General features: G+C 34.5%; 1 protein-coding gene across 11 annotated transcripts in view; it reads left to right on the top strand.

Annotated features, from left to right (window-relative positions):
* Nucleotides 1-13,667, top strand: part of DMXL2 (Dmx like 2) — a 175,950-nt gene that overhangs the window by 141,125 nt on the left and 21,158 nt on the right. For 6 of the 11 annotated variants that reach the window (XM_054531479.2, XM_054531477.2, XM_024232698.3 and 3 more), the window contains 6 exons: nucleotides 1,006-2,087; nucleotides 2,491-2,682; nucleotides 4,265-4,341; nucleotides 5,880-6,010; nucleotides 7,975-8,223; nucleotides 11,148-11,326. In XM_054531479.2, coding sequence (XP_054387454.1) covers nucleotides 1,006-2,087; nucleotides 2,491-2,682; nucleotides 4,265-4,341; nucleotides 5,880-6,010; nucleotides 7,975-8,223; nucleotides 11,148-11,326 — 1,910 coding nt within the window. The remainder of the gene's footprint in view (nucleotides 1-1,005; nucleotides 2,088-2,490; nucleotides 2,683-4,264; nucleotides 4,342-5,879; nucleotides 6,011-7,974; nucleotides 8,224-11,147; nucleotides 11,327-13,667) is intronic. The other 5 variants (XM_054531478.2, XM_054531476.2, XM_054531475.2 and 2 more) reach the window with 1 other exon arrangement.

Genomic DNA, 13,667 nt, shown 5'->3' with positions numbered 1-13,667 from the left:
CAGACCTGGAAATGACCATTCCTCCAAAGCATTCTGCTTCCTTTTAGTGGGGAATAATATTTAGAAACTATAGTTTGGGCACCAGGATCCTCATTGGTACTAATTTTGTCATAATTTCTAGACTATTGCAATGAATGGAATTAGGAAATTTTTTTTCCTTAGAATTTAGGAGTTTACCCTGCTATTTCTCATGCACATATAGATTATAGGGTTCTTTCTTCTTAGATGTCAAGTTTGTGTCTTATAATGAAATGCTTGGATTCTCATGGCATGAACATAGTTATTTGCTATCTATGTGCATATAAGTTTCAGAATAATAATACAGATATTTTTATAATAACACGATTCTGAACATAATTTTTTTGCAGAATTTTTTTGTTTTATGGTACATTCTGCTAAGGATGTACAGTCAAATTAGTTGTTTTTAACTCACTTTTTAGAGTTCATCTCTGTGTGATTATGCTACCAACTTGATAGACTGATTTAATTTTGCCTTTTGTGAATTGCGGTTTAGATTTGATTTTATTTTAAAATTATGTAAAATGTTGACATGGTGTTAAAATAAAATATATAAAACCAGTGTATTTTCAGAGAAACCTAGCTCTTTTTTTTTTCCCTGTTTTGCTCTCCCCTTTTAAGGAATCAATTTTTTTGTGTTTGTCTTCCATTTAAAAACGATAAGCCAATATGCATGAGTGTGTATTTATATTTCCTCTTCACTGTCTTAGATAGATAAAAGGTAGCTTACTACATGTACTTTCTGCATCTTCTTTTTCTTAGTGTATCCTGGACATCACTCTGATGGGAATCACTCCATAGCATATTGGGAAATTCTTTTTATTTCAGCTGTACATTTTTAAAGATTGTATGTGCCATAGTTTAACCTATCGTAGGTTAATATTTACATGTTGTTTTTTTGAAGAAATGCTGACGTATTTTATTGTTTTGTAATGTAAATACATATTAACACAATGCTTTGTGATTTTATCCGTTTGATTTCTGTAGTTATCATCAAGTCTTGTAACCCAGTGGCATTTAGTTTTTATAACTACCTTCGAACGCATCCTTTGCTCATTCGAAGAAATCTTGCCTCCCCTGAAGGAACTTTGGCAACCTTAGGTCTCAAAACTGAGAAGAACTTTGTTGATAAAATTAACCTCATAGAAAGAAAATTATTCTTTACCACTGCAAATGCTCATTTTAAAGTTGGATGCCCTGTTTTAGCCTTGGAGGTACTTTCCAAAATTCCAAAAGTAACCAAAACATCTGCCTTATCTGCAAAAAAAGATCAGCCTGACTTCATTTCTCACAAGATGGATGATGTACCTTCGCATTCAAAAGCTCTGAGTGATGGCAATGGAAGTTCTGGCACTGAATGGTCAAATGTAACTTCATCACAGTATGACTGGAGTCAGCCAATAGTAAAAGTTGATGAGGAACCTCTTAATCTTGATTGGGGTGAAGATCACGACAGTGCCTTAGATGAAGAGGAAGACGATGCTGTTGGTTTAGTGATGAGAAGTACAGACGCCAGGGAAAAAGATAAACAATCAGATCAGAAGGCCTCAGACCCTAACATGTTATTAACACCTCAGGAAGAGGATGATCCTGAAGGTGATACTGAAGTTGATGTGATTGCTGAACAACTAAAATTCAGAGCTTGTTTGAAGATCCTTATGACTGAATTAAGAACATTGGCTACAGGTTATGAAGTAGATGGAGGAAAACTCAGATTTCAACTCTATAACTGGCTTGAAAAGGAAATTGCTGCCTTGCATGAGATATGTAATCATGAATCAGTTATTAAAGAGTATTCCAGTAAGACATATTCCAAAGTAGAGAGTGATCTACTGGATCAGGAAGAAATGGTAGACAAACCAGATATTGGTTCCTATGAGCGCCATCAAATAGAAAGAAGAAGATTGCAGGCCAAACGAGAGCATGCAGAAAGACGAAAGTCGTGGTTGCAGAAAAACCAAGATCTCCTGAGAGTATTTCTCAGCTACTGTAGCCTTCATGGGGCCCAAGGTGGTGGTTTGGCTTCAGTAAGGATGGAACTCAAATTTTTGCTACAAGAATCACAACAGGTGTGAATATCACTTTTTTTTTAATCTTGGTTATTTCAATAATTTCAGTAGCTCTTCCAGTTATAGCTATAAAGCTCTTTTACTACTTTTTACTAGTTAATCTAAATATATTCAGCTTCTCTCTTTATAGGAGGCAGATATTTATACTCTATGTGGTCTTAGACTGAAGTTTTGATAATAAGGAGTAGGCTTAAAAGCTTGAGAGTATTCTTGTGTCATATTTATCTTTGTACCATCTACATCTAGCATAGTACCTGGTACATACTGGGTGCTCAATAAATTTGTGTAGAATGAGTGATCGAACATATTCTCTTTACACAATGTTTATCACCAGTATTTCTATCAGATAACTGATAAAATTTTTTAAACTACTTTGAAAAAAATAATTCACTATCACCCACAGGAAACTACAGTAAAGCAGCTCCAGTCTCCACTACCACTGCCTACCACCCTACCTCTGCTTTCAGCAAGTATTGCGTCAACAAAAACAGTCATAGCTAATCCTGTATTGTACTTAAATAATCACATCCATGATATACTTTATACTATTGTTCAGATGAAAACACCACCTCATCCCAGTATTGAAGATGTGAAGGTAACATAAAGTTTATGATCATTTGATATTATACACACTGAGAAGGTAAATATATTATACCTGTCTTTTAATTTGAACTTAGAGGAAATATTTTAAAGTGCTACCTTTCTCACTCCTGATCAGTTCAAGACTATTAGTCTAATGAATGTAATTTAAAAGTAAGTGTTCTTCTGGAGAAGTTATTGTCTTCCTTTAAGACAGACAAATACTTTTGGCAATAAAACTAATTTTCTTGACAGTATTCTTGCCACTTAATATCCCTTTAGATTCTCCATTCCCCTTAAATGAACCATTAAGTTGGAAATATTTGTGACTATTTGTTTACATGCCAAGATATTATGAAAATACAAGTTGGGGAGTATCTGGGAGGGAACCGTGATTGGTCACAAATGGTCCCAGAGAGAGTGTCCTCGTTACTGTTTCCTTGGTGGTTGTGTTTATTGGAGGCAATAGTTAGAGGCAATCAGAGTTTTGGCAGTTACTACTGCGAACTATATTGATACCCTGTGCTAAGATCTTAAAAACTGATACAGTCCAAGAAACACTAGGGAGCTTGGCAGGATCTGGGGAGCTGATCAGACTTTCACTGTCCCAGCCTAAGTGTATTTGTGCTATGCTTTTTCCAGTTCTAGTGGCTGATGCACAATTCAGGTCACCTGTTTTCTTATTTGTTTTGTTTGACAGGCACATTTAATCTCTGGCAGCACATTCTTCTAAAGGCCTGGTCATAACCAATTAGGGACTTCTCATCCATATTATGAATTAACCTGTATTAGTATTTTAGCAGAGATTATTTAAATCATTTGTTAGGTGAATAGGGACACGCAGAAAAGGCATAAAAAGCATATGAATTCAAAGTAAACATTTCTAGTTCCTAGAAATTTGGATAAGGCTTTCAAAGAGTAATCTGTATAAGGTATAAAACTGTTTCTAAGGTCCCTTCAAATTTAAAGATTTTGTGAGTCTGAAAATATTGATTCAGTATAGCATTTCAGGGTGGTGGTTTTTTTTAATTATATGGAGAAATTTAAAACTTTCTAAATGTAAAATTCTACGACTATCCTCAATTCATGAGTACCAAGTAAATTACTTTCTGGAAAATTAGCTGTTTCACACAGTGATTGACACATTTACTAGAAAGATTTAATTAATTTTCATTGATAAGATTAAGTATTTTCATCAAGGCGAATTTCGTGAGGCAAGCTTAAATAAAAGCTCTGAAAATTCTATTCTTATTTTCTTCTGCTTTTTTTTTGAACATTACTATTTAAGCTAATTGTTAGGGTAGGACAAATGTCTATAATACGAACATAGCACTTTGCTCAGGGCCTGGTAAACGGCAGGCTCACAGTAAGTAAATGTTTGATTAAAATGTGTCTGAAACAATCAGCTTTATTGTGGCATGTATATAAAGGTGGGTGACAGTTACTTTAGAAGATTTAAAGCAGAGTTAGTAGTCTCATCTAGGATTCAGTCTTATTTATGATGTTGCTAGGTTTCCTGGATGTTTTCTAATTTTTGAAATATTACTGTTGTGTAGAAATGTTAGTACAAAATGTAATTGTGACTGTTTTGGTTTTAGGTGCACACACTTCATTCACTAGCAGCATCACTTTCTGCATCAATTTACCAAGCATTATGTGACAGTCATAGCTACAGGTAAAAAAAAAATCACCCAAAATAGTATTAATACAGCAAAAACATTAAACTGTTCCGGAGTTATATAAGTTTCTATTGCCTAGGGACTGAAAAATCCCTAAATATGACTGCCATGATATTTTAATAGATGCGAGAGAATCAGAAATAAAATAATTATTTGTTTAGTTATCACCTAGTAGTCACAGAGAAATATAGAAAGTAACAAATAGTAAATGTAAATTACCATCATTACCATCCTTTTTGTTTTTAAGAAAGAAGAGTTTACTGTCCATAATAACTTATAATATGAAATTTTCTAATTGTTTTTCCTTAGAAACAATTTCTTTTTGCATTGGATTAGCAGCTATTTAACTAATTATCCATTGAAATAAAAAATACTTTTGAAAAATGAAAAAGTACATTCCTAAAATGGAATTATTTAAATTACTTTTATCTACCCATTTACATATGATGTAAAAGTCTTTGGAAATGATATCAATTAGAAGAAATGGAATGAATTTTTCTAAATGTAAAATTGCCTTCATTAGTGTGTACTTTGCATTTTAATGACTAGAGCAATGTAAGTACAAGAAATTGAATCACTTGGAAAGATAACCTAGATTTAAATGAATTATGTTAATAAATGAAAAGTTTATAATAGTAGATTCACATTAAATTGATATTAAATATATTTATAGCTTTCTTTCTTGTAATGGTAGCAGCCTTTTGTGGGAACATTTGGTATCAAGTAAAGAATTATCTATCAAAATGGCCTGTACTCTGATTGTAACCTAATTAGGCTGTGTCTAAATAACTCTAAAGATTAGAAATGTAAATAAGGAAAAAGTTGATTTAGTTGACTGTTGTCATCTAAATAATCAAAGATAACTTGTTTGATGTCAGTCACCATTAAAATGGCACCAAATGAAAATGCAAATACATTGTTTTTAAATATATATTTTCCAGTTGGTCGGCTATGATTTACTAGACTCAGCTTGTCTTTCCGCTTTTATATTTTCCCCAACTTCACAAAGATAGCCATTATAGAGAGGGAAGTAAATATTATTAAATAATATTTAGGAACATTTGGTTTTAGGTTTAGGTATTTCTAAAATGTGATTGTCTAGGTTTTAGTTCATATTTTAATTTAGGGTTAAGCTTGCACAACTTTGCAGAGAAAAGAAATGCAACCTACTAGTACCCTGAAACTTTCTGCCTACTGTATCCTAGTACCAACAGTAGTCTCCTTACCTCAGACTTTGTAAAAACACAAAATAAAAATTACTGCAAATAGAACAGATTTTAAAGTATTAAAGTGGCATCTGGAAAAAATTCTAAAGGAATAAGTGTCATTTGCCCAACATAGTAAAATTTGTTATTTTGTTTAAAAAAAATCAATAAGAATTTGTAACTAATTTCAGTAGTTTTCTAAAATAAATTTTTATTAGAACAGTGAATGCATTTTAAGAATTTTTGTTTCTTAAAATAGGTGTCTAAAATAGATGATGTACATAAAGTTCAGTTTTTTATTACCTCTCAGGATGATAAATTTGTTTTAGCAGTCAAACAGAAGGAAATCAGTTTACAGGAATGGCTTATCAAGGACTTCTTTTAAGTGATCGTAGAAGACTAAGGACAGAAAGCATTGAAGAACACGCAACACCAAATTCATCTCCTGCTCAATGGCCTGGTGAGAATTTAAATGATTAAAAAAAAAATCTTCTAGTTGGCAATTTCTTCTTAAAAGCCTACTGACCAGTTTCCTGCTTGTTGCTGGATTTAGTGAGTGGTTTCTTTCTTTCTTTGTTTTTTGATGATGTTTTTCTGCTATGGATTAGGAACTATTAAGTACTGCAATATTGTCTGAAGACTCAGGAAGTTAAGGCTTCATAAAACCAACTATGTTAACCAACATAAAAAAGCAATGTCTTAACATCCTTCATAAGGATGGAGCACATTATCTTTCTTAGAAATTTTAAATTAGAGTCTTAGAAAATCACAGACATACTTTCACAGACATACCAGAGAAAATACAGTTGTTCTCGGGCGTGTAAATTTATGTATTGGGGTAGGAGTGACTATTCTGTGGTATATACATCATGCTGTCTGACAGCCCTGTTTTTCTTGTTGGCTCTCTTTCTCTACATCAGTTATTTCAAAACTTCTCCACTCTCTTCAATTTCCTAAGTGTATATTTCAGATTACTTTAACCATTGCCTTGTAGAAACACATTGTTTTCATTTTAACCTCTTATTTCAAAATAATTTCAGACTTGCAAAAAATTGCAAACATAATACTAAATTTCACCCAGATTCCCCAAATGTTAACATTTTACCATGCTTGCTTTATCATTCATTTCTTCTCTCTCACTCACTTGCTATGTTTGTGTATCTAAGTGTATTTTTTTTGAAAAATTTGAGAGTAAGTTGCAGACCAGATATCCCTTTCCATCTAAACATTTCAATGTGTGTTTCCTATAAACAGACATTCTCACATAATTATCCAATTTAACATTTATGTTCTCTAGTCTACAGACCTTTTTTGAATTTTGCCAGTTGTCCCACTAATGTGCTTTTGGGGGCCCATATGTAACATTTAGTCCCCTCTTATATGGAGTAAAGTCTTCCTTCTTTCTCTTTCACAACTTTGACACTTTTGAAGAGTACCAGCCAGTTGTTTTTTTAAGTGTCCCTCAATTTGGGCATTTCTGATTTTTTTTTCTATCTTTCTTTATGTTTATTTTATTTTTTTTTTGAGACAGAGTCTTGTTCTGTCGCCCAGGCTGGAGTGCAGTGGCGCGATCTCGGCTCACTGCAACCTCCGCCTCCTGGGTTCAAGCAATTCTCCTGTCTCAGCCTCCTGAGTAACTGGAACTATAGACGCATAACACCATGACCAGCTAATTATTTTGTATTTTTAGTAAAGATGGAGTTTCACCATATTGGTCAGGCTGGTCTCAAACTCCTGACCTCAGGTGATCTACCTGCCTCGGCCTCCCAAAGTACTGAGATTACAGGTGTGAGCCACCGTGCCCAGCCCTGATTTTTTTCTTAATGTTGGATTCAGGTTACGTACTTTTTGGCAGGGATACCACAAAAAAGATGTGCTTTCTCAGTAGGAGATATCAAGAGGCATATGATGTCATTTGGCCCCAGCTGCTGTTAACTTTGGTCACTTGGTAAGGTGGTTTCTGCCAAGTTTCTCCATTGTAAAGTTACTTTTTTTTGCTTTGTAATTAATCAGTATCTTGTGAAGAGTTAGTTTGAGACTGTGTAAGATATTATACTTTCACTTGCTAATTTTAGCATCTAGTGATGATTTTTGCCTGAATCAGGTATTACTGTGGGGTTACTAAATGGTGATTTTCTAACACTATCACTCATTTTATGTATTAGTTGAAATTCTACTTTAAGGAAGAGCTTCCCCTTCTCACCTTTTGTTTATCTACTCATTTATTATATCAGTGTAGACAAATGGATGATTTTATTCTATAGGCTATAATCCATTCCTATCATTATTTATTTTGTTGCTCAAATTATGGAAATATTTTGTAAAATATAAATGCATAATTTTGGATAAGTTGCAAATTTGGATGTTTTTTCCTTCTGGTGCTTCATCCTGACATACATCTTATGATTTTATATACCCTTATAGGTGTGAGCTCACTTATTAATCTCTTGAGTTCAGCCCAAGATGAAGACCAGCCAAAACTGAACATTTTGCTTTGTGAAGCTGTTGTTGCTGTTTACTTAAGTTTATTGATACATGCTCTTGCCACAAATTCCTCCAGTGAATTATTTCGGCTTGCAGCCCACCCATTAAATAATCGAATGTGGGCTGCTGTTTTTGGAGGCGGTGTAAAACTTGTTGTGAAACCTCGAAGACAATCAGAAAATATTTCAGGTAAGATATGTTTGATACCAGTAATGTATGTAAATGTTAATCATTTTGAATGTTAAAAATTTTTTTAATGTTTTAAGAAATTTCACTTTGAAAATAAACAATGCTTAAAGTATAATCACTCTTGTTATGACAGCAAATAATTAAACCCATGATATAATAAACATATAGTTTGTTACTTTTATTTTTATAGAAATAACATTTTTGAGGTTGATAAAGCAGGACATGTCTGAAGAAGATTAAAAATAGAGGAAAGGTAAAGGTAAATACAGAAAAAATGTTAAGGAACAAAATCATACAAAAAGAATAGTTCCTAAGGAAATAAAATGAAAAAAAAAAAGCAAAAACAAAAAGGATAGTTCTTAATTACAGAAAGAAAATTTAGGTAAGTGTTCAAAATCTTTAGCGCATACCAGCAGTTGGCTTCAGATTAAATGTATGGTCATGTGCAAGATAGCCATTCCAATCATACACACAGTTTTTAAATTCTATTTTTTTATTCTCCAAAATATGTTCCTTTAGTCTTCAAGGGGATAGTATTATTCCATTTTCCTTGTGTGTTTCTTCTTCCCTCATGGCCAGAATATATTTTTCATCCCAGTTTTGAAGATGGTAGGATATGGTGAGGTATAGACTGATGCCGCAGGAAAGATTTCTATCTTGATGCTGATATATAGAAATCATCTTAATTCATCCTTAGAAATGGACATATTACAGATGAGAAATCAGTGGCACACAAGTTTAATGACACTAACCTCTGTCTTCATTGTCTGTGATTGAGTTAAATAAATAGGTTCCTGTGTAAGTCATTGTAAGGGAGATGATCTTATCAACTTCCACTGCTTCCATTCCCATTAAATGTGGATACCTCTGAATCTCTTTCTTGCTGCTTGGTTATAGTCCACTTTAAACTTAAAAGTTTTTCTCCAAAATTGTTTATTTCTCTGCCTGAGTTTTCTGAATTTTGTTCATGGTAATTTATCCATCAAATCATCCATGCTTAAAACCTGCCAGTACATATTTATATTTGCATTAATTTATTCACTTAACACCTATCAGGCAATTAACAAATGATATTTCAGGTAATGATAAGAACTGTGATAAAAATGGAGTAAGTGGAAAGAGAGTGATGAGGGAATGGGAATGGACCAGTTTAGTTAAGGTGGTTGGAAGACATATTTCTAATGATATAGCATTTGAGCAGAGCTGTAAGGAAGTTGGGAATCACACCATGTGGATATCTGAGACCAGAGCATTCCAGGCAGATGAATGCAAAGTCCTGAGGTAGAATTGAGTTTGGCCTTCTCCAAGAACTACCCAGGGACCATCATGGCTCTCACGAAGAGGGGGAGTGTTGTAGGAGATGAGAATAGAAAAGTAGCTGGGGCAAGTTCCTTTAGGATCATGGTAAAAGCATTAGTTGTTCTAAAGAAGGAGAGGAGTGACAGAATCTGATTCAGCTTTTCAAAAGAACTGCTCTAGCTGTTTTGTGGAGAATAGACTGGGTAACATAAATAAGGGTAGGGAGGATAGTCCACTTAAAAGATAATTGTGGGTTACCATCAAGGATGAAAGGATCAACAAAATGTGATATATTCGTGCAGTGGAGTGTTACTCAGCTATAAAAGGAATGAAGTACTAATGCATACTATAATCTTCAAAAATAGGCTAAGCCAAAGAAGCCAGACACAAAAAGTCTCATATTATCTGGCTCCATTTATATGAAATATCCTGAATAGGTAAATCCATAGAGACAGAAAGTAGACTGTGGGTGCCATGGGCTAGGGGGAGGGAGAAATAAGGAGTGACTGCTTATTGGGTATAGGGTTTCCTTTTGGGGTGAGGAGAATGCTTTGAAACTAGATAGAGGTGGTGGTTGCATGACATGTTAAATGTACTAAGTGTCACTGAATTGTACACGTTAAAATTGTTAATTTTATGTTATGTAAATTTTGCCTTAATTAAAAAGAAGTAATAGTGGTTCATCCTAGGGTGTTAGTTAACGGTCAGAGTGAAAAGTGATCATATTCTGGGTATAGTTTGAGGTTAGAGCCAATGGATTTGTTGATGAATTGTGTCTGGGGTAGGGAAGAAAGCAGAGTTGAGATAAAATTATTTTCTGTGATGGGGAGGTTTAGGAGAGGAGCAGGTTGACTTCTACTTTCTGGCCCTCCCATACCCAATTCCTGAATCCTTTTGCTATTTCTTTTGTGTATCACTCATATACAACCCTTCCTCTACTTTTTACCACCTACCGTATTAGTGCAGGCTGTTCTTATGTCATCTTCCATCTTCCTCTCTAATTGATCAGACAAGCCATACCTCATTGTGTGACTAAAACTTAAGAGGTGTTAGTGAGAATTGCCTAAAACGTAAGTTCCCAGGTTCATAGCCACAGACTTGTCCTAACCTAATTCTAGACTTTGTTGTTGATATTACTTCCCTCCGTGACTCCTGTCTACCAAAAGTAATTTACTACTCATTTACCCAGACCTTCTTTGATTATTTGTTTATGTTGTACTTTTGCATTTTCCCATTGAACTTCTGCCCTTCTTTTAAGGCACACTATTAAATTCTACATATTCAGTGAATCTTTCTTGAACCTCATAGCCAGGGATAATCAGTCAATCACTCACCTTAATATTTATTGAATATACCACTTATTTAGTATATTTTATATAGAATTACTTTAATCCTTATTTTAGGGAGCACATGGCAAGATATCCTTTAATGCTTTATCTCCATCTGCATCTCTGCCATGACTGCTAAAAAGCTGATTCAGTAACTAGAAAAGTTTAGAAGCACAGGAATAAGTAATTTAGTCTAGACCAAAACATGGCAAGAGTAGGATAAAAAGAAAGCTTAACTCTATCAATTAACAATGGAAAATGAATGCTAGATTTTTTTTTCTTTCTATCTTCATTTAGCACCTCCTGTCCTTTCTGAAGACATAGATAAACACCGTAGGAGATTTAACATGAGAATGCTCGTCCCTGGAAGGCCTGTAAAAGATGCTACCCCACCACCGGTGCCTGCAGAAAGACCATCTTACAAAGAAAAATTCATTCCTCCCGAACTTAGTATGTGGGATTATTTTGTTGCAAAGGTAAGGAGTGTGAGGAATGCAAACTTTAAGAGAAGTGTATCATCTATTTTATTAACTCTTGCATGTGTCTCACATAGGAATGATGGGGTAGCTTTTGGATTGAATCACCATAGTTTAGATGTTTAATTTATTAAGTCCAGAAACTGAATAGTCGTAGTAAATTCAAGGATGATCAGTTACCTGATAATGTGGGAGACAAATTAAAATCACATGGGAGTTATGTATAAATTAGAAATCAGCTTATTATATAATCAGCACCATCTTTTTCGAGTGACTGGTATACTTGTATCTACCACCTAGGCACCCCTCTTCTAATTATCAGTGGCTCCCTTGGTAAGCATGGAATTAGAATAGAAGGAGATGGATGGACATTTGGGGGTTTTATCAGGCCATGATGAGGCCCCATGATACATCTCTCTTTTCCCAGTGCAAAGGAAACTTCTCAGGGGATCAGAATACTCATGGTGACTAGATCTGGTATAGCCCCAGTATAGCTGGGTGCATGCTAATGTTTGCTTTTCTACACTTTGCTTTTTTGAGCTCATGATTCTCCTTCTATTGGTATGTTTCCCTCTTTACATGTGTTAACTCTGTTGTCACCTTGCTGTGCATACACATTAGGGAATACATCTCCAGAGTCATGCCTCTTCCCATTTTTAGATTTTTATTAGATCTCAGAGTTATTGAGGTGCTGATCCCACTCCATTTTTTGTATGCTAAGCTGATCCTTAAAAAGTCTTTCAACATGAGTTTGGAAGCTTTGTTTTGTTATCTAAAGACTCTGAGGCCAGGTGCAGTGGCTCATACCTGTAACCTCAGCACTTTGGGAGGTTGAGGTGGAAGGATTGCTTACATCCAGGAGTTTGAGACCAGCCTGGACAACATAGACCATGTCTCTACCAAAAAAAATTTAAAAACCTAGGTGCAGTGCTGTTTGCCTGTAGTCCTAGCTACTTGAAAGGCTGAGGTGAGAGGATTGCTTGAGCCCAGGAGGTCAACGTTGCAGTGAGCCATGATTGTGCCACTGCATGCCAGCCTGGGTGTCAGACTGAGACAGTGTCTCGAAAAAAAAGACTTTGGTTACGTCAGTGGTTCTCAAAGTGTGGTCTCAGAACTGGCAGCATCTGAGAACTTGGGAACTTGTTTGAAATGCAGATTCTTGGGTCTTCCCTCAGACCCCTCAATCAGAAACTCTGGGAGTGAGAACCAACAATCTATGTCTTAACAAGGTCTCCAGATGGTTCTAATGTGTGCTGAAGTTTAAGAACTGTGGGCTTAGGCACACGTGAGTGCAGATTTCCAGGTTTACACTCTATGAGGGTCCGAGTTATACTTCCAGAGTCATTCTGGCGTATCCCTTAAGGCTGCCAATTGAGTTGCACTTAGTTGTATTTAGCTAATAAACCAGGGAAGTAATAAAGTACTCTTAAAAATGTATAGGCAGCTCCCACTCCTGCCTTTTTAAAATTTGTATTTGCCATGAATGAAAGCTCATTGCATCATTAATGTGAGTGATAACAACATTAAGATTTGTAAATGGTAATGTGCTAAATTAACTTTTGTTTTTCAAAAATGTTTCCTCCTGATATATGTTCTGAAAATTTGGAAAATGCAAAATATTATAAAGAAGGGAAATAGCACTCATCTATGCAACAAAGATAACTGTTACCATTGTGGCCAATTTACTATTAATCTTTTTTCCTTAGATTAAAAAAATATATAATTGGATCAGTATATGTAGTTTTTTTCTGTTAACATTAACAAGGTAAACAGTTTTTATACCATTAAAAACTTATATAGCTATCATTTTAAAAACTTTAGTGTAGAAAACTTCCAACATACACAAAAGGAGAGATAATGGCATATGAATCATTTATCTACCATCATGTAGCTTCAAAAATTATCTACTCGTGGACAGTCTTATTTCATTTAGACCTCTCCCCACTACTTAGATTGTTTGGAAGCAAATCCAAACATCATGAAATTTCATTCAATATTTCAGTATTTATTTTTGAAAAAAAAAAGGGATTTTAAATAGATGTACACTAGTGTTACACCCACAGAAGCACACCCACAATTCTTTAATATTATCACATATTCAGACAGTATTCACATTTCACCAATTGCATCTTAAATGTTTTTATATAGTTGATTTGTTCAAATCAGGATCTAAAATATGATTCATACCTTGCAAGTGGTTGCTACATCTTCAATCTCTTTTAATCTATAGGCTCCACCTCCATCTCTCTCTCTCTCTTTTTTTATTTTAACTTAACTCCCACCTTTTTTGTTTGCCCTGAAAGAATTTTGACCTTTAGAATTTTTCAATGGATTTTGCTGA

Source organism: Pongo abelii, chromosome 16 (genome assembly GCF_028885655.2).
Source record: "Pongo abelii isolate AG06213 chromosome 16, NHGRI_mPonAbe1-v2.0_pri, whole genome shotgun sequence".
Taxonomy (NCBI): domain Eukaryota; kingdom Metazoa; phylum Chordata; class Mammalia; order Primates; family Hominidae; genus Pongo; species Pongo abelii.
Note: the sequence above shows the minus strand (reverse complement) of the source record. Positions and strands in the feature narration are given on the sequence as shown.